Here is a 27,971-nt window from a genome sequence, read left to right as displayed (position 1 = left end):
CTGCACAGCAGCCTTGCAAAAGTAACACCATCACCCCTGCATATGCATTTATAAACTGAGAAAACTCCTCTCAATAGTAAAGGTCTCAGACAAGGACTCAGCTGCATTTCTGTAACTTGGATGTTTAAGTGATTGTAGAAGAACTGATGTCAAAAGACCTATTTCAACAACTGAACTTGCACTGTATGTGTTTTTGAATGAATATAAATAAATCCTCATTTATCATTTTCTGCTGAATTCACACCTATATAAGTCCAGAAATTGCATTTCCAACAGGCTTCCCATTCACCATCTCAGAACAGTTTCCTGATTATTTGGAAAGCCCTTTAACATTTTCTCTAAAACTTATCCCAAAACTATGTTGATTTTTCAGAAAAAGGGAACTAAGAGAAATGATTGCTTTTAATATTTTAAGTGAAAGAACAGGTAAACCACAGTAGAGGGAAAAGAGGCTGAGCAGCAAGGACAGTGATGATATGAAATTGTTTGAAATAAGAAATGAAATCAAGAATTAAAAATAGAATTACATTTTCTGTTTGGCAATACACAAGCAAGACTAAGTGCACTTCATAAATTTTACTATTGTTGCTCTAAGTGATATTACCATAAATCACATTAGCAGTCTACTTGGCATTTTGTAAAAGCAAAAAGGATTGAGAGTGTCAATAAGTTTAAACAGCTCTGTTATCTCTGCAGAGAGAGGAAGAGAAATTATCACAAGCCTTTACCGGGTCTAAAAGCCCGGTTCTAACGCCCCCATGGTAGCCATCACGCTCTCTCCAGCTTCAGTGCAATCCAGAGCACCGTTCTGCCAGCATGATGCTGCTGTCTTGGTGCTTTACCTGATGTGCCAGGGGAGACGGCTGTTTGCCCCTCTTCTCATCGCGAACGGGGAAGAGAGACTTCAGGAGCTTTGGCATCTGCGGCACAAAGGACTTTACTGGATTCAAGTAGGAGGCTGCCAGGCTACTAACCCCTGTCAAAAACATTGGAAGGAAAAAAGATAAGGCAAAAGCCATTAGACACTTTGTTTGTGGTAAATTTGATAAATATCATTGTAAGCAATTCTAACAATATAAATCAAAGAAGGCATCTTTTAAAAATTAATATTAAAAAACCAGTATTATTATAGTTACCCTCAAACACATTGAGATTTTCTTTTCCAGTCAAATAGTAGCAATTGGGGTACTTCCAAATTTTCTAGTCTCTGGTGTTCTTGTTAGTATGCAAAGGATAATCCAACCCCAGACATTGTCACTAACTAGTTCAAGTACTAACTTCTGCCCTACAATAAAAGGGAATTTTTCATTTTTAAATCACATAGCTAATGATACACACAAATGTAGCACTCCATTTAGACATTAAACTCTTTGATGTCAGGGACCATGTCTTACTCAGCTTTAATTTTTCATGTTATTTACTGCATGAAAATAATGAAACTGACGTTTGAGAAAGAGAGTAGTGTTTAAATTGTTTTTACAAAAGAGGAACAGAGGCCCTGAACCAGCCATGTTCTTACCTGCTCTTAATTACCAAAGGCTGGGATCAAATGTGCAGATAACTGCCTATAAGATTTATTTCCCCTTAGTAAATAAAACTACATTTTTAGGAATGTTTAATTCAAGTCATAAATGATAAAACACTGTACCCTCATATGTAAACAAACATAGGCATACCAAAAGCCAAGAGGAAATAAAGTCAAACATTATAAAATACTTTTCTTTACTTTCCTTTTCCTGGGAATAACTTTTATTTATAGCTATGAGATCCTGTACAAAGCTCCATCCTTCCCCACTGGGTTTCTTTCTTTTTTAAAATTTTTCAAGTATAGTTTACAGTCAATATTATTTTGTATAAGTTTCAGGTGTACACCTTAGTGGTTAGGAGTATTATGATTGTCTAAAATACATTTTTCAATTAAACAAAAAGAAGGCTAAAAGGAAGTCACAGTGAAAATAGAAAGGCCAAACAGAAACCAATAGTAATATGGCAGATATAATAATAATATTAGATGTAAAATAACTAAACATGCCATTTAAAAGGCAGAAATCGTCAGAGCATATTTAAAACAAAAGCTAGCCCTTATTATATATTCTCTACAAAACAATCACTTCTAATTTAAAGACAAATACAGGCTAACACTTTAAAAACTGAGAAAAAAATACACCGTGCAAACAACAAGCAAAAGAATGTTAATGTGGCTGTATTAATATCAAGCAAGACGTATTTCAAAGTATCTGTTACCAGAGATATAAAGGGACATTTCATAATGAGAAATATCACTTTTTCAGGGAAAAATAACAGTCCTTAATGAGTATATACCTAATAATAGAGATTCTGACTGAATGATGCAAAAACTGATATAATTAAAGAGAAAAAACAGACAATTTTCACAATCATATTTGGAGATTCAATACCTTCCATTAATGACTGATAGAATAAATAGAAAAAAAATCAATAAGGATGGAGATTTGAGATTATCAACCACTTTGACCTAATTTCTATCTCCAGAACATGATGCCCTGAAACAGAATAGACATTCTTTTCAAGTACAAATAGAATTTTCACAAGAGACTATAGTCTCAAAAAATTTCAAAACACTGAAATATTAATGAGTTTATTCTCTAATTATAATGAAATTAACTAAGAAATCAATAAGATCCCCCCTGATATATGAAAATAAATGAACATGCTCAATAATCCATGGCTCAAAAAATAAATCAAGAGAAAAATCAGAAAATATTTTGAATATAATGATAATGAAAGCACAGCATGCCGAAATTTTTGAAATGAAGAAATTACAGAAATCAATGAAACAGAAAATAAAACCAAATGTTATTTCTGCGAGAAGACTAAGAAAAGTGATAAACCTGTCACAAAGTATTCAAGAAAAACAAAAAGAAAACAAAAATTATCTATAGGAAATTTTAAAAAATCACAGCAGATCTTATAAATTTTAAAGGGCAATAAGGGAACACTATAACATTTATTAACATAAATTTAATAATTTAGATGAAACAGAAAAATCCTTGAAAAATGTAACTTATGAAAATGGACTCAGAAGGAAATAAGAGAAAGTTAAACCATCCTATGTTAAAGAAACTGAAGTCATAATTTCAAATCTCCCCACAGAGAATATTTCAGGCCCAGATAGTATCATTGGTGAATCCTGTCAAATGTTCAGGGAAGGAGTAACGCCAAGCTTACAAAGATTCTTTCAGGAAAAAACATGCTAAGAAAATATTTCCCACGTCATTTTATGAGGCCAACGCAATCATGATACCTAAAGCTAACAAAGACATTATTATTATGAGAAACGTAATGGCAGACATTCACTGTAGAACATATACACAAAAGTCCTTAAAATGTTAGCAAAAGGAATCAAGCAAATATAAAGGATAACACATCATGACCAAGGGACATTTATCACAGGAATGTGAGACGAATTTGACATTCAAAACTCAATGTATAGTGAAATAAGCCAGGTGGTGAAAGAAAAATACCATACGATCTTCCCTAATACAGGGACCTAATGAACAAAACAAATAAACAAGCAAAATAGAACCAGAGGCATGGAAATAACGAACAGACTGACAGGGACTAGAGTGGAAAGGGGGAGGGAGATAAGGGGGTAAGAAGGGGAAGTGTCTAGTCAAGGAATTAGTATGAATGGCCCATGGACATGGACAACAGGGTGGGGATTGACTGTGAGAGAGCGGGGAGGTGGGCCGGGCGGGGGAGAGTAATGGGGGAAAAAGTGGGACAACTGTAATAGAATGACAATTAAAAAAAAAAGAAGAAAGCCCTGGCTGCTGTGGCTCAGTGGATTGAGCGTCGGCCTGCGAGCCAAGTGTTTGATTCCCAGTCAGGGCACATGACTAGGTTGCACGTCGGGTCCCCAGTTGGGGGCACGAGTGAGAGGCAACCACATAGTGATGTTTCTCTCCCTCTCTTTCTCCTTTCCCCTCTCTCTAAAAATAAAATAAACAAACAAACAAAAAAATGAGGATAAAAACAAACACCTTCATGTAATTCAACATGTTAAGACAAAAAGAAAAACCCAGATGTGCATGAACTAAAAGGACAGTGGCTACCTGGTAGGAAACCCTGATCTAAACTATTTCTGAAAGCTGTTCAAATTTCATGACAGTGATTCACAAATGAAAATAAAACTTGCCTGGATCAGGAGAATGGTTGTTCTGGGGACAATCTGGGAGGGATGGGGCAACTGGAGCTGCTCCTCTGGAAACTGCAATTTGTGAAACATCCTGTTGACTTTCCCACCGGCCCTATTAAGATCAAAATCAGTAATTTTGATTCAAATTAATCATTTAACAACAACAACAAAAAAAGATCTGAAGATATTTAAGAAAATAACTGTTACACTTTACCAAATCTTTATTCCCTTGACAGGACATGATCAATTTGATTACATCATAAGTATCTTTCCTCTTGTACTTTGCATCTCCTTTAGAGTATTGGTTTCCCTAATAACAGTGACTCCTCACATTTGGATTTCCCTCCAGTGTACCATAGAGTTTCCTCAGCACCATCGTAACATTCTTCCAACCACATCATGTTGCTTCCCACAAAATATGGATATGTTGACACATTGCTTATGAAATCCTCCCTTATGTTCTGCCTCCTGCTCTTCTGCCTCAGGATACCCTTTTTCACTGCAGACTTTCAACTGAAACTCAGCAACAATTCTAGTGGTGGTAGGTGTCTCTCTTTTCCAGGGATGTCTCTTTCCACCCATTCACATATCATTCACGGAAGTAAAAACTCTAGAATGGTGCATCACCATGCTTCTCATTTTAAGTAGGCATTAAAGTTAAGTTCCAGTTAAGCCCAAATCAAGTAATCACAAGTTCCCAATAACAGAAGGCTCTGAATTAACAAGTTTTATTATACTCTCAACTTATTTTAGAAATTCCCATTGAAGAGATTTTGTTGCATAATATCAGAACAATGCCCACCAGGCAAGGTATTAATTTACCACTCTAATACTTGTGGTGAGCCATAAAAATGGTGATACCATCAAAGAATTTTAATATCAGTCCCATCCAGGAAAAAAGTCAACCCCAACCAAATATTACAGGTACAAAAACCAGTACTTAATGGAGATGAGATGCAAATCTTTTAAATGCTTTAAGTTCCCTTTGACCCTCTGATATCACTCCAACTTCTCTTTCACTAGAGTTAAATAATGATATTTTATATTAATTTAGGCTAGTATTTGAGCGACCCTAACGATTACTTGAGTTTTCATTAGTAATCGCCTGCAAAGCTGGTTCTTCACTGCTCCTGAAGATGGACTGAGGTGGAAAGACCTCTTAGGTTTCAGACATGTATTGGAAACCTATCTGCTTTTTGCAGCAACCTGAGTACTGATCATAAAATCAATAAGCCCTAAGCGATCTGGATTCTGTTTACCTTAGAGAACACTTTTCCTTAGGAACTCTCTCAGCACTAATATTTTTAAAAACGGTATGGTGTTTAGCATTAGGAAGCAAGGAAACAGAACACGCACGAAGGGACCATTCGGGAAGCCATGACTTCTGAAATACTTCATGGCAGGAGCAGTTGGGTTACTATGAATCACACACTGATTTACATACGTTAATGTTTCATTACTGTTTTTTGCATTTAAATTTAATTATCTGCCCAGGAAGCTACAGCTCTGCGTATTCCAGGACACGACAGTCAGGTGGCTGAACACTAAGGTCAGCACTCTGGAGCTTTGCAGAGGAAAGAAGCCTCATGCTTTGTTTACCGTTTTAAGCGCACACAGGATTGTTTTGAAGACAACTTACTTAATTTGAGAATAAATTTATTTTCATATTTTAGATTTTTTGGCCTTCTTTGGCAGTTGACAGAGTGGTACGCTGTCCCTTAGGAAAACTAAGTAGCTGATTTGGAGTCAGCACCTTGGCTGTTTGGTGTATAATGGTCCAATGACAAATGACGTAGGTGTCACCTCTTCCCCAAGTGCTCTGGGGGCCCTGCTAGTTTCCCAAGTAATTTTTCCGCATTGGCATTCCCATACACAATGCTGCCACCAAGTCAGAGTGAAAGCAATAGCTCTTACTGTCTCATACGTTCAAATGTCTCAAGTGAGAACATTTGAAAGATGCACACAGTACCTTAATTAATACCGCCTTAGCCATATTGCTAGCCCTATCGGATAATGAAAAACGGAGACGCATTTCACTTCATCCATCTACCTTAACTGTCATTGTAACCTTGAGCAATCTCGGATGCTAACTGTTTCCACGTCTCGCCAACCAAACACAAGGACACAGAGCATCTCAAATCACTCTGGGACAGAAGGAGCTCTGCTTCCGAGGGAACAAATCTGGATGATGAACTGGGTACAGCCCTCCTCCCTCCTCTCGGACAACAGACACCGGCAGATTTCCGGGAGACCCTCCACTGACATCATCACTCCATTCTGTTTCTCCTGCAGTACGTGTCCCATTCTCTTGCCAAAAATGAAACCCATGGTTCAGGGTCTAGCTATACAACTGCCCCCCGGGGGTAAGGCAATTTGTGTCTTTCCAATAAGTTGTATATGCCCTGCTGAAATGCTGGGGTTGTGGGTGGAGGGATGGAGCTGGAAGCATCCCAGTTAAAGGCACTTTAGAGGGAGATGAACTCAGGATGACGAATAAAAAGCACTTGGCTAGACAATGGACCACTGGACCATTCTGCTCTCTTATGAGCTCAATTTGCAAAGTAAAAGTTTGGTGGTGGTTGTTTTTGTTTTTGTTTTTTAACTTCTACCACAGTAATCTACACCCCACCACCTTGACTCTAAAAAGATAAATCTGTGATCTGTTTCTAACATTCTGCCTGTCCATCAAACTTCAGAATCAGCCTAGATGAGGAGACAAGAGAGAAAAACTCTGGCTTCAGTTTGAATCCCTACACTAGCTTCACGCGTTTTAGAGATTCTTTGTGCTACCAGGCTGAATTCAGGAAATAAAACCCTCTTGAGGACAGCTGTTATTTGTAGCAAGCACTATGCTTAAAGGCAAAACTGAACAGGGAAATACACGGGAGTCTCTTAGCTGACTTGAGAATGTGGTCTGGTCCCCTGTACACTCTCAATTTCCTTATTATGGCTCTTCTGACAGATTCTAAGGGTTTTCTATAAAGAGGTCTGTTTTTCATTGGAAAAATGACACAGACATAAATAAAGAGAAATGACATTCCAGATCCAAAGGTGGCTTCTAATGCAACTAAAGAAGCACGTACATTTGGCATAAGCCTTTACCAATGAACTAACGGCCGTTTTCAGGAAGGTAATGTTTCCAAAACACACAATTCAGTTCTGTTAACCAGATACTCATTTAATTTCTGGCTGCTTTTAATTGAATCAAAAAACACAATCAAGCCCTGTTTGCTGTGGCTCAGCAGATTGAGCGTCGGACTACGAACCAAGTGTCACTGGTTCGATTCCCAGTCAGGGCACATGATTAGGTTGAACGTCAGGTCCCCAGTTGGGGGCGCGAGTGAGAGGCAACCACACAGTGATGTTTCTTTTCCTCTCTTTCTCCTTTCCCCTCTCTCTAAACATAAATAAATAAACAAATCAAACAAATAAATTACTAAAAAAAAACACACAATCAGAAGATGACAAATACACTATCTTACCAACTTATTAAAAAATATAATTCCATCTAAAATGGCTTTAGAAATACCAATATTTTAATGTTGGCAGCGTTCCATGCATTGCAAAAGATTTCAATGCACAGCCAATTTTTAGATGAAAAAATAATCTGCTGAAATTAACTCTGCACCTAAACATGGGCCCATCTTGGGAGATGGGTCATGAAACATTTGCTGCTTCCCTGGCTGGTGTGGCTCAGTGGACTGAGTGCCAGCCTGCAGACCAAAAAGTTGCTGGTTCAATTCCCAATCAGGGCACATGCCTGGGTTGTGGGCCAGGTCCCTAGTTGGGGGCAGGAGAGAGGCACTGATTGATGTTTCTTTTGCACACTGATGTTTCTCTCTCAGTCCTTCACCCTCCTTTCCCCTCTCTCTAAAAATAAAAATAAATAAAATCTTCTTTAAAAGTTTTCTAAGTTTTCATTTGATCTATAAAAAAAATTGCCTTAACAATCATGATGAGATAACCAGTAATAGCAACATGACTGCAATTAGGGACATTTTTATGTTTTTAATTGAAAAGCTTATTTAAGAGTGATTTCTTTTAGGCTCTAAGGTGAATTTAAAAGTTAGAAGTGGTTAATAAAATTAAATTTTGATGGAGCTCAGTGAAACAATTGCAATTTTAATATGTGTCAAGCATCAATAAATAAGGAAATGCAAAATATGACTGGCTGGATTCAAAGTGTTATAGGCCAAACTGAGACTGTTTTCAGTACTCCCACTACTTCCTCTCACCTCCCCAAAGGCCCTCAAAGTCTTTGTTTCTGTCCCCCACCCTGCCACACCTTTTAGGGTCACTTTGCTTCTAAATGATTAACCTTGGTCATGATATTAAAACTGAAAATTAGGAGAGAAAGGGAGACCTGAACCTACTCTGTGACACATTATTTCAGCTAACCTGAATGCTCCGGTACCACACAGGGAAGACACGGCACATCAAGTTCTTACTGTAGGGTTCTGAGGGCCTATATCAAGAGCAGGGGTAGACAGACACACAGATCAGTGTAAACAAAGAACCCGGAGAAAAGGGTATGTAAGTTTGCAAGAGAGATGTAACTGATGTAACTATAATTTTCAATGATTTCAAAACAAATTTTCTAGTGTTTTAAGCATCATCAAGTCCAGGGTAAAATTATATTTCTGACTCAACTCTCTTGAATATTAACTACTTTCGTGCAAAAGAACCCAAGATGGTCCAGCTGAGCAAAGTATTGTGATGTCGAAAGAATATTCAAAGCACTTTTGCCATTTTTTTCACTCCTCTTCCCTGTCCCATACTTAGGAACATTTTACAAGTTCTCAAATATTTGTTGTACTATTTGCTTAATACGAACAAACTCCAACACCTCCCATTCCAGAGACTTCTAAATTCAGTACGATGCCTTAACTCCTGGTCCCTTTCCCAGGTACTTTTACAGTCTTAGACCCAATTAACAAGGAACATTTGAAAGGAATCTTACATACTGACAATCAAGGTTATTTTTTACAAAAGGGTAATAACAACAACAAAAAAAAATTAGTGGTGTAGTGTCAAATATAGTCATCTTACAAAAATTGCTTTTAAAAATGCATTCTTAATCCCAAGGTAAAGGCAAGAGTGACAAGTTTTAGGTAGGGGGATATCCCACTCATTAGGAAAACCTACCTGGATCTCTGAAAACTGAAGACTACAGGAAGTTCCCAAAAGAAAAGAAAAATAACAACAGGAGTCTTGGAGATTTTCCAGAGCAATTTCTTCAGTAATCTTTCCTTTAGGATTTTGTGCACAAACTGTTACGGTTAAACCAACTAGAGGCCTTCTAAAACCACTCTATACAAGAGAACAACAACTTTTAACAACTTAAAAGGTAGAGACGAAATTCCTAATTTTAATTTATTTCACTTTTAAAGAGGGAATTTGTTCACAAGATCCCAAACCAAATAACATAAAAAGGCATACAGTGAGAAGTCACCTACCTCTACCCCACCTGCTCAGTCCCCTCATATTTCCATCTTCTCCCCAGGCAGATGAGAAGTGCTATTAGTTTTTCCTACAGCCTCATATGGTTTCTTATGTATATATAAGCAAACCTATAAACAGTCACACACGCTTCCCTCTTGTCCCCTCCTTTAATAACACAATTGGCAGCATACTACATCCTGCACGTCATTTTTAATCACTTAGTCTATCCTGGTGATAGACTGAGTTTGTACACCAAATTTCCATATTCACCCCTAGAGGGGTTCCTAATTATGTTTACAGCTGCGTAGCACCCCATTTAGTTATCTGTGCATGTGTGTGCACACCCAGGAACAGATAAAATGAATTTAATCAGACTAAACCAAGGGACATTTAGTTTGTTTCGAATCTGCAATTAAAAACAGTTACAGTGGACGCCCTTGTATACAGGTCATTTCACCTGTATATAAGCACTGCTGCTGAGGAAAGGGATTTAACAGGATTTGGATAATTTGTATGTCAATTAGCTTAAACACTGCCCAGTCCTGAGAAACTCTATTACTGGTAGCGTTAATAACAAACTTTGAATTCAAGGCAATGCCATAGCTGAAGATGTTGTTCATTGTTTCATTTAAAAGGCCACAGGGAGACCTATGTTCCTTGCTGCTATTGGTGGGGTGGGGAGAGGTCCTTTTCTCACTAGTAAGGAAATATAATTTTAAGAATATTATTCCCCCTAAAAATCTTGTAATTAAGACTCTCTGCTTTGGCTGATGAAACTGCTGAGGGCCCCTCATCTGAAAATGAGGGGGCCACTCTGTCCTCCCTGATGAAGTGAGCCTGGAATCAAAGCTTCGTGGCTTTGCTTTCTTTTCACTTCGTTTGCTAACATCACAGTTACAATCCTTTATCACATGAATTTCCTTATTTATTAAACAGGTCCACCCATAAAAAGCTGTCTTAGAACAGTTTTCCTCTGCCTTTGCCCTAGACAAAAGCAAAAGGTCTCTAATTTTATGGGAACGTTCATTTAACCTGCAGATGTAGAAACAAGCTAGAAGTGAAGTGACACTCCTGGGACGGTGACAAGATGCTGACTAAAGCCCAGTTATACCAGATAACCTCTCAGGGCTCACAGCTGCCAAGAGTTCAAAAGGAGACAAAACGAGAGGCCCATGCTGAACTGGGACAAAGTTACTAATGGCAAGCTGTCATTACTAAATTTGTTTCCTGTGACAACACTCTCAATGTTTGTCAGAGGTGGGGCTGAAACGCTTGGGGAGGGGCGAGAGAAGCCAAATTTTGAGAAAGGTTGCAAACTGGGAAGGAAAGGGGTATGTAACGTTTCTGAAGTGTACGACAACTTAAAACACACATTCCAACAGAGTGGAGGCAGCCACATCCCCACCACTGTGCCGGCACAACAGCGCGAGGAAAGCCAGAGAGGAAGGCAGTCAGGCTCCCCAGGTAAGAAGTCAAGATGCCTCAAATACGTCAAGTCCTGGTACAGTAACAAAAATACACGTTGTGTTGTATTTACTTATTTAGCTACATGTCCAGCTAACTTCTCAATCCTTACAGAAGTTGCCCTGAGAAAGGTCTCCAATAAACTCTTAAGTGTCCCATTAAAGCAGTCTTTCCAGTCATTTTATGGTCTCTCAAGAATCTGGAAGGAGTTCTTCTTAAAACCCTTCTCCCCCAGTTCCCAAGCCACCCTCCCTCCCGGCTCTTCTTTCCTCCGGGAGGACTCCTTCCCCTCGCTCTGGCCAGCTGCTGCCCTGCACTTGCCCTCACAGCTCCACCTTTGTGAGAATCCCTCCCACTATTTCAACTGTGCCCTGGGCTCCCAAATCTGTCTTCACCCCAGGCTTCCAGATGCCTGAACTGGCAGATACCTTACTGCCAAAAACAGAACTAAATCACCACCACCCCCAGCCTGTCCCTCCCACAGTTCATCTCTGTATACTGTCACCCAGAAACCTAGATGCCACCCTAGTCTCCTACCTTGCTCAACATCATTCTTCATGCCCACAGAGCTCTGGAGATTCTATCTCCTGTTTATCTTCACTCTCTCCTCCTTCCCCTCCCCACTGCTGAATCTCCTCCTTTACCTTACCTCCCCACCCTCCAATTAAGATGTTTCGCACACCTTTGCATTGATAACTGCATATGTTTGTACTGCATACGTTATTCTAATGTAATTGTACGGATCATAACCAGGGACACAAGTGGGGTTTAGGTGAACTGTTGTTAAAAAAACGCCTTTCCAATTCAAATGTAAGCATTTTACTGCCCTGTTACTGCTTCAGGGGCTCCCCAACTCCCCCATTCCTCCTTGGTACCTAACGTCAGAACTTCTAAAATAAGGCCCCCTCTCTCTGGGCTCTGCCCCACCCCACGCCCTCTGCTTGACTCGCACTGCACGTGCTGTCGTCAACACAGGGAGCTTTTTCATCCCTCTGTGCAGCGTTCCCGCTGTTGCTCCAAGTCCTTCCCTGCCTCGAGTGGACCTTATCATCTTTTTGGCAGGAAGCTTATAGGCGTTATCTCCTCTCTGCAGCCTCTCTTGATCCCGGACTCCCTCCCCTGGGTCCCTACACTACTTAGTCATGCTCCTATTACAGCATCTATGTTCCTTTATTCTATTTATCGGGTGTAAATGAAGCACAGTGATTTTCTTTCAAGTAGATACTGTTATCTTCTTCACTTACATATAAGGAAACTAAAGGGAAATAGAAAAGATGACCAAATTTTGGCCACAATTTTCAAGAAACTTTAAAAAAATTTCCCCATCTAGTTTAACAGATTTTACACATACATATTAATTTTTATATTCATTCTATATCCATCCTTTGAACAATTATGTCTGAAAAGTTTGTAATATAGCATAATATAGGAATGCTGACTATTCCAAAGCAAACATTTAAATGTTACCTACAAAATTGGTAAAATAATTTTTTCTTTTTTTTATAAATTATATTTTGAAATGACTGTCTGATATCAGACTATTTTATATAACACCATTCACTTTTAACCTCCTCACTGATTAAGATATCAATACAGAGCATATTACCCACATTTGAGAGTACCAACACCTAACCAGGCCCCTCCAAAAATATCAGACAGAAAAACCATAACATGTGACATTTATGACAATTTCAAGAGGTCCCTTTAGGTAAATAATAATGACTTATCTATGCTTAAAACTTTACTAAGTTGGGGAAAGCTATATTAATAAGTAAATATATTCCAGTTAACAGAATTTCTGTTCCCTCATTTTTCTTTCTTCTAACAAAAAAAGACTAGCTTTTAGGTATTTTTTTCCTATCCCTCATACACTTGCAATCGTTATATCAATATTTTGCTATTAAAAATCTGATTTGAAGTTCCTTTTCTGAGGCAAACGGGAAGAGTATTTTAAACAGAAACATGAACTTACTAACACATTTAACCCCTATAAATTAGAGTAACAAGATGGCCTATGAACTTGTATTCTAACTGTCAGATGAGAAGAAATGAACTCTGATTTCACACGTACAAAAGGGCAGGAGGGTTTCTGGGCTGCACAGCAAGTGTGTGACCCCTGGGAAACAGGCCTGAGACGGACGGGAAGCAGTGACCAGCGCTTACCTTGTTGCTGCCTAGACTGAAGGATGGAATGAGATCTTGTCGGCTGCCAGACAACTGAAGGAGAAATAAAGGGCAGTTAGTCCTTTGCGTGTAAAAGTACACAAGTCTACAGTCCTGGGAAAACAAGATTCGGAAAACCCAATCAACAGACTGCTCCAGGAGGGCAGCAGCACAGGGGCTGTCACACTGCTGCTGCCAGCTTAGACTCGTGGCCTGCAGAACACTGGGAGGCACATGCTTTTTTAGCTGAGTTGGTTATCAGCAACTTTAAGATGCGGGCTTATGTGAGATCATAATATCCAGTGTCCACTGAGGCAACAACCAACTAGGCCTAAATGAGAGGAACTTCATGTGTTTATCCCCTTCCATTTAAAAGATGCCCGGTCATTGGTTATCTTACCTGATCCTGGATCTTAGGAGGCCATTTCCTGGGTATTCATAGCAAATGTATATAAACTATTTATTTTAAACCACAGGATTCTAAATACCAAATCTCTGCATATATCTATACACTTTAATATATCCTTTTCTGAAGATATTAATATTGAATTACAGTGATATTTCTTAGTCTCCGGGAATGTTCCCCATCTTTCAGTTGGAGAGCATCAGTGATGCCATCCAGTCACTCAGGGGCCACCCACCACTACTGTCTCTCAACGCTAACGGTAAGGGTCAGCTCTTCCTGATCACCATGCTTGTACTGAGGTTTTCCTTGGTGTAAGGCTCAGACAAAGGTATAGTGGTCCTCATATCCCTATTTTTATCAAAAGTAAGAAAAGGAGGGATAAATCACAGGGCCACAGTGTATTTCTTTGTGAAGAATTATGTGTCTGCTTAATATGCACATAAATTAAATGTTTATGTTTTAAAAAACAGCAACAAACTTAAAACAAACCTAACTTATCTTACTCATTTATACTACCCTGTAAGTAATTGAGTTTGTAACCTAGCCCAGACTGCTCCTCAATTTAAAAATAATTAAGTTAAGCCCAGAGAATTCAAATGGGCTGCCCTAGGCACTTGGCTGGTCTTGTTGTGGTTCAACAAACACCGACCATGGAGTCACTGTGCTAGGCACTGGTGACAGAAAGATAAACGAGAAGCTAGAGAGAGGTACTTCACAGGTGTGCTTTCCCCCTAACGCCGGTAAGGACAGTGACAGAGCGACGCACAGATGCTGCAGGGAAGAGAACAGAGGCACTTCCCTCAGTACAGAAGAGGAAATGGTATCTGAGATCAGAGTTAAAGGGTGGTGAAGAGCTACTCAAGGAAAGAGAAGACGAAGGAGCTCACAAGCGGAGCACAGAATGGGGTCTCCATGTACTCACTCTGTTCACACTAGGAGAGCTAATACTCCTCCTACTCAGCTTCCCTTTGCCTGTCAACTGCTCCTTCACGGCAACTTCCTGTCAGTTGGAACACAGAGGAAAACTGCGTATTAGAGACACCCCACCAAAGCAATACTATCAAAAGCAAGCTCTGAGCTACCTTCAACAGATACACAGTCCTAGTCCTGTAAATGATGGCTGTAAATTCACAGGACTAATGACCCGATCACAATCACTGTGGAATACTCAAAGTTAGTTATATAGCCGATAGGTTAGCTAGATCATTCATCTAGCTTCTTCATCTACGGACGGCCCCCCGGAGCTGGCAGAAGTCAGTCCCAGGGGAAAGACTGAAAATCAGATCCCTCACTTTTATTTTTCATTAGTATGTTTGGTTTAAAAAAAAAAGTCTCAATATTGCTATGTAAAATGAGGTTTAGGGTTTCCCTAAGGGTTAGGTTTATTGATGGCATTTCTGTTTTTCCTTCTAGAAACCGCTCTGATGCTACAGCAGGCATGGCCAGCTAAGCAAAGAAGGGCCCACTGTGCCTCATTACTGCATATTTCTTCAGCAACACTTTTTCCCTGTATGGAGGAATTTTAAAAATAATTCTTTCGCCAGCAAGAGTTAAATATTTTCTCCCATTACTTCAAGGCAACTAGACACCATTTCGTGTCTAGTTAAAAGCAACTTTCCAAATGTAGCTTTCACATTTCCAAAGACTAAACCGGCAAGGTTAAGCTAAATTAATATGCTCCACTGAAGTAGATGCGTCAAAAGTTTACATGAAACAGAAGTGCAGAGTGCCAGGCGCAGACGCGGGCCAGGCGAACAGCACGGCTCCCAGCCCCCCGCTGACCTGGCGGAGACGGTCTAAAGTGAGAAGGTTCTCCACAGCCAGCACGCTTCTGAGGTACTTTTCAATATAAGCCTCTGAGTCAGCAGAAGCCGTGTTTTCAACATTAGCTGCCATTCTTGCTAATGCTTCTCGCTCCTCTACTCCCTGGGCATCCTGGAGAACGGAAAGTTGTATATTAAAATTAAGTACATTGCAGAAGAAAACATTGTAAAAGCTTCTTGATCTATGCAAACACACACACACACACACACACACACAGAGAGTACTGAACTGACAAATGGGATGCATTCCAAAGTTCCATTTTAAAGTCAGTTTCTGGAGCTCAAAATGCATTTTCCCGCAGAAATCATGGTATAAATGGTGGTTACATTGCCTTGAAAGGCTAAGTTAAACAGCGTGGCTGAAACAGCATATTCTCAACAAAATTGTTCTCTATTTTATTTCCATTGCAAACAAAAACATTACTGGTTAGAAAGGATCTGGTGGGTGAGCTGGAAATACAACCAGCGCAATATTTTAGAAATTATCTTGCGGGGCAAGAGAGAAGAACAGGGAGCTGGGGTGACAGCTAGATAAGAGTGGGATCCAAACCACCGCAGCTGGAGCAGACGTGGATATGGAGAATAAGAGTGGAAAGAAGGGCTGGGGTTCGCACTTGCACTAAGCAGCCTACTACAGACTATATATTCAAGACATGCCAGCTTCTACAACTGGTCTCGATCCTCAACACTGGAGTGGCAGAGCCGCCCAAGGGGAGAAGTATCCGGCAAACTCTCACTGTGCTTTCCGGTAGAGCCTAACCCTGCCCCTCTGACACAGAAGGGCCATGCATATAAATGGGGTAGTCACAAGTCAGAGAGGTTTTATTAATGCATTTAATTATTTCAAGCAAACTTATGTCATAACAAATTATTCTGCTCAGGGAAAATCAGATATTTTATTTACTTGTAGATTTGTTGTAATAATGTCAAAAACTATAAAATATATATCCATATGCCATTTCATCCTAAGATGCCATCAACTTTTAAGAAAAAAACATCATTTATATACCTCTAAGGAGAAAAAAAAAAGTTCTGGTAATGAATTTTAAGATATCATCAATTATAAGACACATTCTAACTTCAAAAATATTTTGAAAATTTTGAATGAGCATTAGAACAGATAAAATAAGGAAGAATTTGGAAGATGGCAAAACTTTTTGACTCCTATGGTAATGCACCTGAGTCTTTTAATAACCCCGAAAAGAAGAAATCATCTTCACTTTGTAGGTGAGGAAAGAGGAAGGCCACATAATTAGCAAAAGAGGCAAGACTAGAACTTTGGTCTCCTGACTTCTGATATAGTACATTTTAAAATATTTTTTAAACCTCTCAACACAATACTTTTTGGTGTCTGAAGGCAGCAGACATTATATTGATTTTCTAAGAAACAGGAAAGTTGAGATTTATAAAATGCATCTATCTCCATGTTACCCACATGCCTATCAGGATATAAAACATTTCATTTGCCTCATGAAGTTCATTCATGAGCTTCACAGTCAATCCCTGGCCTTCCTCAAGGCAAGATAATTTCTTTGACCACAGATATTAAGAGTTTCATCTGTTTTAGAATTTCAAGGAAAATCATACTCTTTTGTGTCTAGCTTCTTTCACTCAGCGTAATGATTCTGAGACTCATTCATACAGTTCCTTTCTCTGTATAGCTTCCACAGTATGGAGATACCACAGTTTACTTCTCCATTCATCTGTTGATGGCTGTTTGGGGTGTTTCCAGTTTCAGGCTACTTTGAATTCAGCTGCTGTGAACAATCCTACGCAAGTCTGTATGGACACACGCTTTCGTTTCTCTCGGGCAAGGACTTGGACGTGGAATTACTGGGTCGTGGGGTATCATTTTATACTCCCACCAGCAATGAAAGCATTGCAGTCGCTAATTAAAAAGAAAGATGTGAAGATGTTTCCTGTTGCCCTCTGGCCTATGACCACTTCTTGCCTCCAGGCCCTCATAACTTCTGTAATATGGAAGATAAAAGGAACTTTCAGGGCTTTTTCATGACAAAGCTGAGCTTCTTAACAAAAAATAAACTAAGTATAGTCCTTACACTGCAAGCTTTAAGCCTCACTTTTCCTTTCTCTTTATCATCAGGATTTGGTAAGGTGAAAATAAAGCTTGCCAACTGAGATATTGAGCTAAATATTAACAGGGAGCCCAATCACATGGGGTTGTGCGTTTATCTTTCAGCTGATTCCCCCACTGCTTCCCTCTGAAACCACACGACCTGGAGAAGAAAAGCCCTTTCAAAGCGGGTGAGGAAACTACAGATGGGAGGGGAGAAGTGAGTGGGGCAAAGAGGAAGAGGGAGAAGGAAAAAGGGAAGACGGTTCACTACAGCTGTCACTCTTTCTCAAGTGCATTCAGACCATTTATATAGTTAAGATCTGAAACAACTGGAAAAACATAAAAAACATTCAGATACATAGAATAAACGGCAAGTCTCTAGTTAAACACATAAGTATACAAAGAGAAATCTATTACAGACCCAAGATTTTGCAGGTAGTCTAACTCTGAAAACAGACTTAATATTTGTTCAGCAGGCTCCAAATTAAATAGTTTAACAGTTAATATTTACTGTGTAAGTCTAACACTTTGAATATCCAGGAAAAAACAAGTTACTATATGACAGTGTTTGGCAATACAAGAAATCTAAAATAACGCCCAAACACTGTGGAATCTTTTTCCTCTTCCAAAAACTGATCTCTGCATTAAAAGATATATTGTCCACATACTCAACAGAATCAATGAACAAACACCAAACCCCCAAATAAGGAGAAGGGGACTGGAGGGGGCGGTGTGGCCTGGAGGGCGTGTTCACCCCCAGGGTCAACCCCTCATTCCACGGCACTCTGGCAGTGGGTGCAGCAGGGACTGCTCTCCTCTCTGGCCTTCAGCACTAGTGCAGCCAGCACCCAGGCGCGTGAACCTGTCTCAATCAGGGATTAAATACTAGGAGGCATGTATAAACCGCATCCTCCAATAAGCTTCTGTCAGGGATATTATAAGCCCCATTTGTTAATTCCTGTGAACATCTCACTTAGTTCATAAGAGAAATAATAATAATAATAAAATAATAATATTTACTATAATAATAACAGCAATTACAATTTATAGCTTGGATTGTCCAAAACAATTTGTATGTGTTTTCGTTTAATCCTTACACAACCCTATTTGGAAGGTATCATTAACCTCACCTAATAAATGAAGAAATGTAGGCTCAGAATAACCTACCCAAGTTCACTTCACTAATACAGTATTCCCTCACTTATTGCGGGTATTACATTCCAGATCCCCCCGCGAAGTAGGAACCTTACATTTATTCTACACTCTTATACCTACGTTAACTTTAACCTATGTATATAGTACCTCAAAATCTGTGATATAGTGAAAAATCCACGATAAATAATTAAATATAATATTTTTTTAAATCCTGCGATAAGTGAACTGCGATATAGCAAGGGACTACTGTAGATCAAAGAAACATGATTTTGGTTTGACTCCAAAATGAAGCCCTAAATCTCTCTGCTACATTACATAACCTCCCTTCGAGGGTTACAATATTATCTTTTATCTTTTTAAAAATGTATTATTTATTAAAGTATAGTTGACATACAATATTATATTAGTTTTAGGTGTTCAACATAGCAATCTGACACTTAAATACCTTACAATGTGATCATCACAATAAGTCTGGTAACAATCTGCCACCATACAAAGTTATTATGATATTATTAGCTATTTTCTCTAGGCTGTACATTACATCTCCATGACTTTGTTTTATAACTGGAAGTTTGTACCTTTTATTACTCTTTACTTTTTATGAGTGAAAAGGTGTTGATTTACTTTTCAAAACTATGTTCTTCTTTAACAAAGTACTAAAACCAGAACCTTTAAAGCCACAATACATTTTACTGAGTCAAGTTAAGATTAGGAAATTCCTCTAAAAATCTGTTGCATTTCTCTAAATATACATTTCCATTTAGTACATATTTCTTGGGTAGGTGACTTTACAGGGAGTTAGCTCTTTTTACAGGTTTATTTTTAGTCAATACAAATTTCATATGATCCTTCACCTCTGGAATATTGGAGACAATTTCAAAAGTCACTCCACAGCCAGGAATAGAACTTCGGTGAGACATCTTTTTTAGGAGACTCTGAGCAAAACCCTAGAAAAACAAAATAAAAGATATGGTTTCCCACCTCAAAAACTGAGTTTACATTAATAGAGAAAAAGCATAAAGGATATTACATTCACTCCAGCCAAAAAGAAACACAGCATATTTCTAATATATGCAAGTTGAAATCCAAATCACTAAAAACAGATTTCTCAACTTAGTCTTAACGCACAAAACCAACTTCAGATACCTGTGTATCTACATGTGCACAATGGGTGACAGGTCCTATGCCCAATATAAGGGAAGAACAGACCCTAACACCTCTGGAAACTGACACCGGGTCTCTGGTCCAACCCTGCTTAAAGGCTACAGAAATCAGGCTGTTGACTTCTACACAATAAAATGACCTTCTAACTAAGATGCAAGCAAGAACTGGTGACTCTTACACTTTTTTTTTCTGCAGCACGACGGACATCTTGTACCATGAATATTGACAAGTTCAGGCATTAAATTCTTGACCAAAGCAGGATCGTTATGAAGAATGATTTAAGAGTGCATGGTCATTGTTTATGCTGACTGCGCTCCTTGCACAGTTAAGAATTGAACTGTTGAATTAATGCATAGATGACTCATTTGAAGATGCTGCTAAGACTGAACATCCTGCAGAGGTTGAAGAGAGCAGGGATGAGGGCAGAATACAATTGGTGAATAAAGATAAGAAGAGAGAATATTAAACTGACACTGAACCTTTTCCCTCATGCAAAAGGGAAGCAGGAAATATGTGAAAACCTCTGAAGAAAAAAGAAGAGTCAAGCTGCTTGGTCTTAGAAATACATATTTTTACAAACCTACTGAATAATTTCTGTCCTATTTAGTAATCTCCAGTTAATTTTTAAGAAGATTTTAGCCTCTTTGACTACACAGAGACCGTTTACTTCATTCATCCCTTCACTCTCGACGCCAGCCCGGCCATGCTGAGCCACTGCCAGCCCCACCGGCTGGAGTGCAGTAGTGGGTGCTGGGGGAAGTGTGGGTGCTGCCGTAATCTTCCCACCCTGCTTTCTATGTCTGCGGAATTACTGAGGCTGCCTTGCATGAATTAAGGGCCTAAGGAAGTCCCTGTTCTTGCTGTAAGAAATTAAATATCTGAAACTGAAAGGAAAACTGCCATGCCCTAAAAGACTATCATTTCATTCAGTATCAACTTGATATTATCAAATCATTTCAATGAGGGGGGAAATGTAGCAAGTCCTTGTCCTTACCACAGAAAATGAAAAGAATAAAAACAAAACAAAAAAAAACCAGAAAAATTTGGGGACAGCACGATGCACCCTTTCTGTTAAAAATTCTGTGGGGCTGGTACAAGGTCAGCCTCAGTGCCTGGCAATCAGAATCTCTAGTTCTGAAGCGGCAAATAACTCTTTAAAATGCTCCCCAGGAACAGAGTGTCTTTTTCAATCCCTTAAAGCCTTCTGAGAAAAGGGAGACCAAGAAAAGAGTGAGCGGAGACACACCATATACATCTGTGGTAACCTGATGACCCGGGTTATATTGATGTTGGATCGCCCAGCTAAGGAGCTGCAATTTTAACAGCATTACCATCAGTCTTCATTTCTAAGATTGATATCCGTGTGACATTTAGAACTAAAGATTAATTTTTAGGGATGGAGATTATATCTAGGGCTCCATCGACCATGACTGTGCTCTTTTAAATGAAAAGACTTACTTTCATCTGTCCTGGTTTTAGTCAGTGTATTGAGAAGGCCTCCAAAGAGTGTGCATAGACAGTTAAGAAGAATCCCTAAAATTAACCTCCCAAATCCTATATTGGCAAAACCAATGACAGAATTAGTTTATATCCACCTAGAAATGTTCTACTAACCCCCTTCATATGGCACAAGGCCCTTCGCAGTCTGGCTGCCAGGGCAGAAACAGTCAGAGCCCGGCCCACTGAAGCACACCCTGCCATGCCCTGCCCATCCTCATGGCCCCTCACAGGCATTTCCTCCTCTCCATGGACCAGCCAACAGCTGCTTCCTTGTCTGTAAGAGAGCATTCACATGCTCCTCTTCTCTCTGAAGGTGCCCCTGACTCCCTCAGTCTGAACCTCCTCCTGCACCTGCGCTCTCCCCGCACAAGGCAAGCACCTGCATCGTGGCCCTAGCACAGCAGAGCAGCCGCCTGTTCCCACGTCTGCACATGCCAATGGGCACTGGCTCTTTACGGACAGAGGCTACTTCTTTTGCCCCAAAGCTTGACAGTACGCTTTCTAAATTTAAGAATCAGCAAATTAGTGGATGACTGAAAGAAAAGAAAGGTACGGAAAGCAAAGGGTAAGAAGCACAAAAGCTAACTGTAGTGAACCTTCTCATCTTGTAGGACCCAGATGAAAAGTCAAGAACAAAGGTCGTGAAGTTCTCCCTGACAGGGCTGTGACGGCCCCACATGGCTGTACCGTGTGAACGCGCAGTAAGAGAGATTCGGTGTAACAAGTGAACGCTGTCTAGGAGGAAGCCAGGACGGCCCGTTCTGGAACTGAAGCAAGCATGGTTAGTTACAGGCCAGGAACGGCTCCCTCGAAAAGAACAGCTCGATGTTCCACAGAGCCCGTGGGGACAGGGGCCACAGCAATCATTCCACGGCCCTGCCCCACGCTCGACAAGTGGTTCAAAGCCATCTCTTCACCTAGGATTCCGACTCACCTGCCGGCCATGAACGTTGACGCAGATTCGTTTGCGTAATACCAGCTGCATGTCAGCCGGGTGGCTGAGCTGGACCGTCACCCGCACAATCAGAAACACTCGCTCATCCGCGGGTGTGCCTTTACTGAGCTGAGGACAGTTGTGCACTGCGGAGTCCCAGGAGGCTTCTGCTTTCACCTGCAGAGAAGACAGAACGAATATACTTTTCCATCTCCTCCTCAAAACAAAAAGCTTGGGCTGAAGTGCTATGTTTATGCTCAAACATAAAAAACAAATTTGCAAATTCAGTACAATAAAGTCCTTATTTCTTTCATCTAGATTCATCAACTGTTAACATTTGCCACTTTTCCTTTCCTGCTTCTCACAACACACACACATTATTATTTGCTGAATTGCTTTAGAGTAAGTTACAGACATATAACTCTACATCCCTAAATACTTCAGCAAGTATAGTCTAACAGCAAGGGCATCCGCTGACTTAACCATAGGACCATTATCATATTCAGGAAATGTAACATCAATATAATACTATTCTATATTGTAACAGAGTCCAAACTCAAATTTTTCAATTGTTCCAATCCAGGATCACGAACTACATTTAGCTGTCATTGTCCCTTTAGTCTACTTGAACCTGAAATGGTTCTCCGGTCTTTCCTTATCATGTATTACGCTGACTCACTAAAGAGGGGCGCAGGCCTCCGTTTGACAGAGTGCTCCCCAGCTGGATTTGTCTGACCGTTTCCGCACCGTCAGACTCAGGTTTTGCCTCTTAGGCATGTGATGTCTCCTTCAAAGTATCATATCAGCTTTCCTTCCTTAAGAGAGTTTATAAATTTTCCAATACACTCTAAATTTTAAAATGAGCCCCTACTGTACATGCATCACTCAGATTCAAACATTAGGATTTTGCCACACTGGCTTCATTGATCTTTTTTTTCCTTTTCAAAAAGTCTTTACAGAAGAATTTCAAAGGAAACCCCAAGCATGGTGTCATTTTGCCTCTTCACTTCAGTAGCATCCCCGAGGGAGTGGCCCACGGCTGACCTGAACTATGCACCCTGAGAGCCTTTACCAGGAGAGGACCTAATGGCCAGTGAGCATAATCTGATGATGCATTTCTTCTGGAAGTCAGTCTATTCTTTCTGTAAGTCGTAATGAAAAGTTTTCATTTACATTTCTTCAGAAATGTAAGCATTGTAATGACGACCTTGCTGACTGTTTCAAAAGGCTCATGGAAAGATCAAAGAAACTACTTTTCATCCAGCCCTCCCAAGTTGTTTTATTTACCTCTCCATCATGCTGTTTTACAATCTGCAATTCAAAGAACTCATCCTCTTCTTCCCCAGTGAGGGTAGCATCCCATCCACTGGCTTCTGGGTCATCAAGATTATCCTGAGAGCTGAAATCATCAGCTAAAATCAAAGAAGTTCCATTAAGTACAAAGATCATTTTAAAGGATAACCCCTACCAGTTAAATTTCAAAGTGCTTAGTACTAAAATTCTTCTGCCTCAATTTTCATTCCTTCGCCGCTAAAATCTTACATAACACAGATGATGACCATTCAACAGTCCACAGATCTTAGCGATGGAAAGTGCCTCAAGAAATTATCTTATCCAATCTCCTACCTTTAAGCCTTACTCTCCATGAAAGAGGCAACTGAAGCCAAAATACTCAAGGGGTTACTCAAGGTCAGTCAATAAATGTTAATGATAAGATAAGAACCCAAATTCCCTATCTTTTAGTGCACTGAAGAAAGGAGAAGTGAGAGTGATTCCAATTATCTGACAGTTAAGTTCAACAAAAGAATCAATTGGCTATGTGAACTAGAACCTGGAGAGCTGCCCTGTGCTCTCCCACCTCCCTATCCATCACAGGCTTGTATCTTTTTTTAGTATGTGGACTTAGGCAGACTGAGAATGGACAGAAGGCTGACCATGGTCCCAATCATGTCTAGGAATAGCCATATTAACAGGTCTTCTCTGGATTTAGTCTTTTCCCCTCTCTCACACATACACACCACACCACACCTCACCTACCCAGGAACCCAATATAAGACTAGGACAGAGTCACCCTCAGACTTCAAGCCTCAAGAGAACAAGGTAGGAGAGAGTGCTGCTGCAATACATTGAAGTCCCACCAAGTGGACAGACAGTAGAAGTGGACCTTCCATGTGTCTAAATAAGCTAAGGGGTACAAGATGCTAAAAACCTCAGATATCATAACTCACTCCTAGCTAGGTAAAAAAAAACCCTAAGGACATTTAATGCTGCCCACTTAGGATAGTTCACTTTAATACATAGTTCTTCTGCACACATTTTAGGAATTCAACTGCTGACTTTGAACTTATTCTTACTCTTTAATATAATCTACCTTTGCATTATTTTCCCTCCTCAGACAGAATATATGTAATATATTTTACATGACAGGAAAATGTCAGAAAAAATAACACATTAAAAAACAGGCAGCCCCGATTGGTGTGGCTCAGTGGGCTGGGCATCGTCCCACAAGCTGAAAGGTCACCGGTTCGGTTCCCAGTCAGGGTACGTGCCTGGGTTGCAGGCCAGGTCCCTGGTTGGGGGTACGCTAGAGGTAGCCGATCCCTGCTTCTCTCGCACGTTGATGTTCCTTACCCTCTCCTTCTCCCTTCCTTTCCCTCTCTCTAAAAAAAATAAAATCTTTTTTTAAAAAAGGCAGTATAGGAATGAATGACATAAAAACTCCACAGAAAAAGTGAGCAATTTATTAGGTAATGCTAAGAAAACACCAGATAAAATAAAACAGGCTCAACAAGCAATCACTAGTTATTAGTCCTTTAAAGAGAGTTTTTCCTAAGAATGAAAGAAGAAGAAATTTTAAGTGCAGGAAACCTACACTTCACTTTCTAAACTGATGAAAGAACAAAGCATGCGCACAGCAATAAGGGTTGTAGGATGAAATGTAACAACACATCATGATGAAACATAACTCTTACTGTTACAAAATACTGTTTTTACAGAAAATTCACTCTTGCCTAAGTATCAGAGTCCTCTGGCACACATACACTGAACCCTCACCTTAGGCTTAAAGAATGGCCTAAATGCATACTTCATTAGAATCTGTTACATGGACACTAATTCATCAGCGCTAAGCCTTCAGAAAGCACCTCCTGACTTACCATTTAGGTCAAGGAATATAACAGGAATGTGTGTTTCCATCCCAGGAACCGGGGTCCTAAAACATAATGAACAAATCTCATCTTAAATAAAGCAGACTGTCTTGGCAGCATGTACTTCGTGACACAGGCTTAATACGAAGTCAGAGCTGTGCCAGGCCAGGCCAATCACAACTTTGCTATTGACTTTGCTATAATTTCACATCAGAGAGGCCACAGAGCTGACTGACTCTAAGCGCTGCTTCTCTTCACCAGTGCTCTCGTGTGTCATTATCACATGCTCTGAAACAGGAACTCAGTCTTCTAAGACAGACCATAGACCTGTTGATAAATGAAGCTCTCTTGTTTAAAGTTACTTTCTTATAAAATGATATACTTAAGGGTCCCATATGGCTTAATTTACTATTTTTAATTTCTATAAAGTGGCACAGAAACTTGCTGACAGTACAGTTTTAGAGAGCACCCAAACCAAAAACTCCTAGAGATGCAATTTTATGATGACTGAATAGTCTTTTAAAGGAATGACCCAAGTAATTAAGATATTAACTATTTTTTTAAATGCTAAGTGCACTCATACTAAATATTGATTTAGATTCTCAGAAATCTTAATTATTTGAGCCAATAACAATAATATTTAATAAAAGTTTTAAGCCATCGTTATTCCATCTCATGAAAATATGTAATTTAACACTTCCTCTAATTCAAACAACTTTTTTCCCATATGCTATAATGAGCCTTCCATTAATTAAAGCGCAGGCAAAATTCATACGGAAAGCAGTGGGCTTGTTTAGAACTGTAGGGGACACATGGCGGCATTCATACCATTCCGCTGGGGCCCCTGGGATCCCACTGCCGGCAGAGGGGACCATGACTGCGTTCCTTTCCTCAGTTAGGGTCAACCTCATCTCAAGGAGTTGAGCTTCACGGTCAGCATCATCCTCTGTTTTATCTAGAACATCATCAGGATTGAGGATCCGATAAGGTTATCTCAATTGCTACTTACTTTTGTCCTGTGTATCAACAGGATTTTCCATTTCAATTATTGGTTGATGGGGGTTCACTAGAAACATATGACTTCCTTAATTCACGATAAAAAATTTTATGATAAAAAAACTGTAAGCTAGAGAGGTCAGTGTGCTCTTACAGAGGCCATCCTCAGTTCATGGAAGAGCACATGAATGATTTCCTCTAAAGTCAGAGGATTCAAGTGCTTTTGGACAATAAATCAAGAAATGTTATTTTTGAGGGACAATATTTACTTTGTGTACTATAGTTTTTCTTTCTTTGTGGGGGTTGGGGGAGACCTATGCAAAGACATCATTACAATCAGATGAATGTTCTTGTGAAAGGATATGACATAAACAACATTCTTATGCTCTGCCCATCCCCATAATTGATGTGTTCATCTACTTTTAATTCATGTGGCTGCAAATGGGGATTAAGTATGCCCTGATGTGGGGGCAAGGGAAATATTTAACTGGTTTTTCCTACCATGTTTACTGACAAGCTTTTGCAGTTGTTGATCTAAATACTCCTGACGTTTTGTTAACGCATTTAGCCATTTTCTACGTAGTCTCTCTAAATCCCGATCCTGGAAGAAAACAAGGGAAATGATAGTAAATATCATGTGCAGACAATATATCTGAAACTGATGCTGTATTTTATGTTACTCTAATGCACTCTGAAAACGTTAAGTGTTATTACTAATGTCTGTATTATCACCATTAGTTGATCCCAACCATTATTCAAAACAGAAACTTTCAGAAATTAAAGCATTATTGTTCTAGAGTAAGACTTTCTGAAAGGCCGTTCTCTGATGTGCAGAACCAGTTTTCGTTTTTCTATTGGCTCAATGGGTAGAACTCCAAGCACTTGCAACCAAGACCTTCTACAAGGTCCTTATGCTGGATAAAAATCACAAATACTATTCAATAATCTTCGTATTAATATTCCTTAGAACCATCATAACAATTCCTCACTGCCCTTCACTACAACCTTCAGCATGTTCCATTACTCTCTACAAACAACATGTAAATGCTTCTTTCCCTTGTTTTTTGTCTGGGGGAGGGAAGGAACAGGGGACATTATCAACAGCCAAACAACCCTACCAGTCAACACCTGACTGTCCACCAATCTGAGCTCATTTCCTTCTATAATAAAGTTACAAGACTGGGTAGGTCAGTGGAATGCTGTGGAACTGGTGTGCATCTGGATTTCACTACGGCACTTAACCAAATAGCTCAAGACATTCTTGTGGACAAGATGGAGAAATCTATAATGAATCTACTTAAATGAAATCAGAAATGACTGAAATACCACATCCAAGGAGCACTGATTAATGAAACAATGTCAGCTTAAAAGAAGTCTCTGTTGTTGTGCCACAGGACTTTGTATTTAACCCTCTCTGATACAATATTTTTATCAGTGACTTATATAGGAAGGCAGACATCTTTATCAAATTACAATGATGCAAAACCAGGAGAGTGACTACACTGGATGACATAATGAGGATAC

The 27,971-nt window shown here is 39.6% G+C and overlaps 1 protein-coding gene across 1 annotated transcript in view; it reads right to left on the bottom strand.

The window, feature by feature from the left end:
• The window catches only part of KIF13B (kinesin family member 13B), a 172,005-nt gene that overhangs the window by 22,362 nt on the left and 121,672 nt on the right, over positions 1-27,971 (bottom strand). Inside the window, exons 27-37 of the mRNA XM_090289006.1 lie at positions 26,949-27,048; positions 26,280-26,406; positions 25,461-25,516; positions 23,593-23,717; positions 22,306-22,482; positions 19,562-19,654; positions 15,435-15,587; positions 14,575-14,652; positions 13,247-13,300; positions 4,178-4,289; positions 843-976 (exon numbers count right to left, since the gene is read on the bottom strand). Coding sequence (XP_090145132.1) covers positions 843-976; positions 4,178-4,289; positions 13,247-13,300; positions 14,575-14,652; positions 15,435-15,587; positions 19,562-19,654; positions 22,306-22,482; positions 23,593-23,717; positions 25,461-25,516; positions 26,280-26,406; positions 26,949-27,048 — 1,209 coding nt within the window. The remainder of the gene's footprint in view (positions 1-842; positions 977-4,177; positions 4,290-13,246; positions 13,301-14,574; positions 14,653-15,434; positions 15,588-19,561; positions 19,655-22,305; positions 22,483-23,592; positions 23,718-25,460; positions 25,517-26,279; positions 26,407-26,948; positions 27,049-27,971) is intronic.

Source organism: Furipterus horrens, unplaced genomic scaffold (genome assembly GCF_987537825.1).
Source record: "Furipterus horrens unplaced genomic scaffold, mFurHor1.1.pri manual_scaffold_10, whole genome shotgun sequence".
NCBI lineage: Eukaryota > Metazoa > Chordata > Mammalia > Chiroptera > Furipteridae > Furipterus > Furipterus horrens.
Note: the sequence above shows the minus strand (reverse complement) of the source record. Positions and strands in the feature narration are given on the sequence as shown.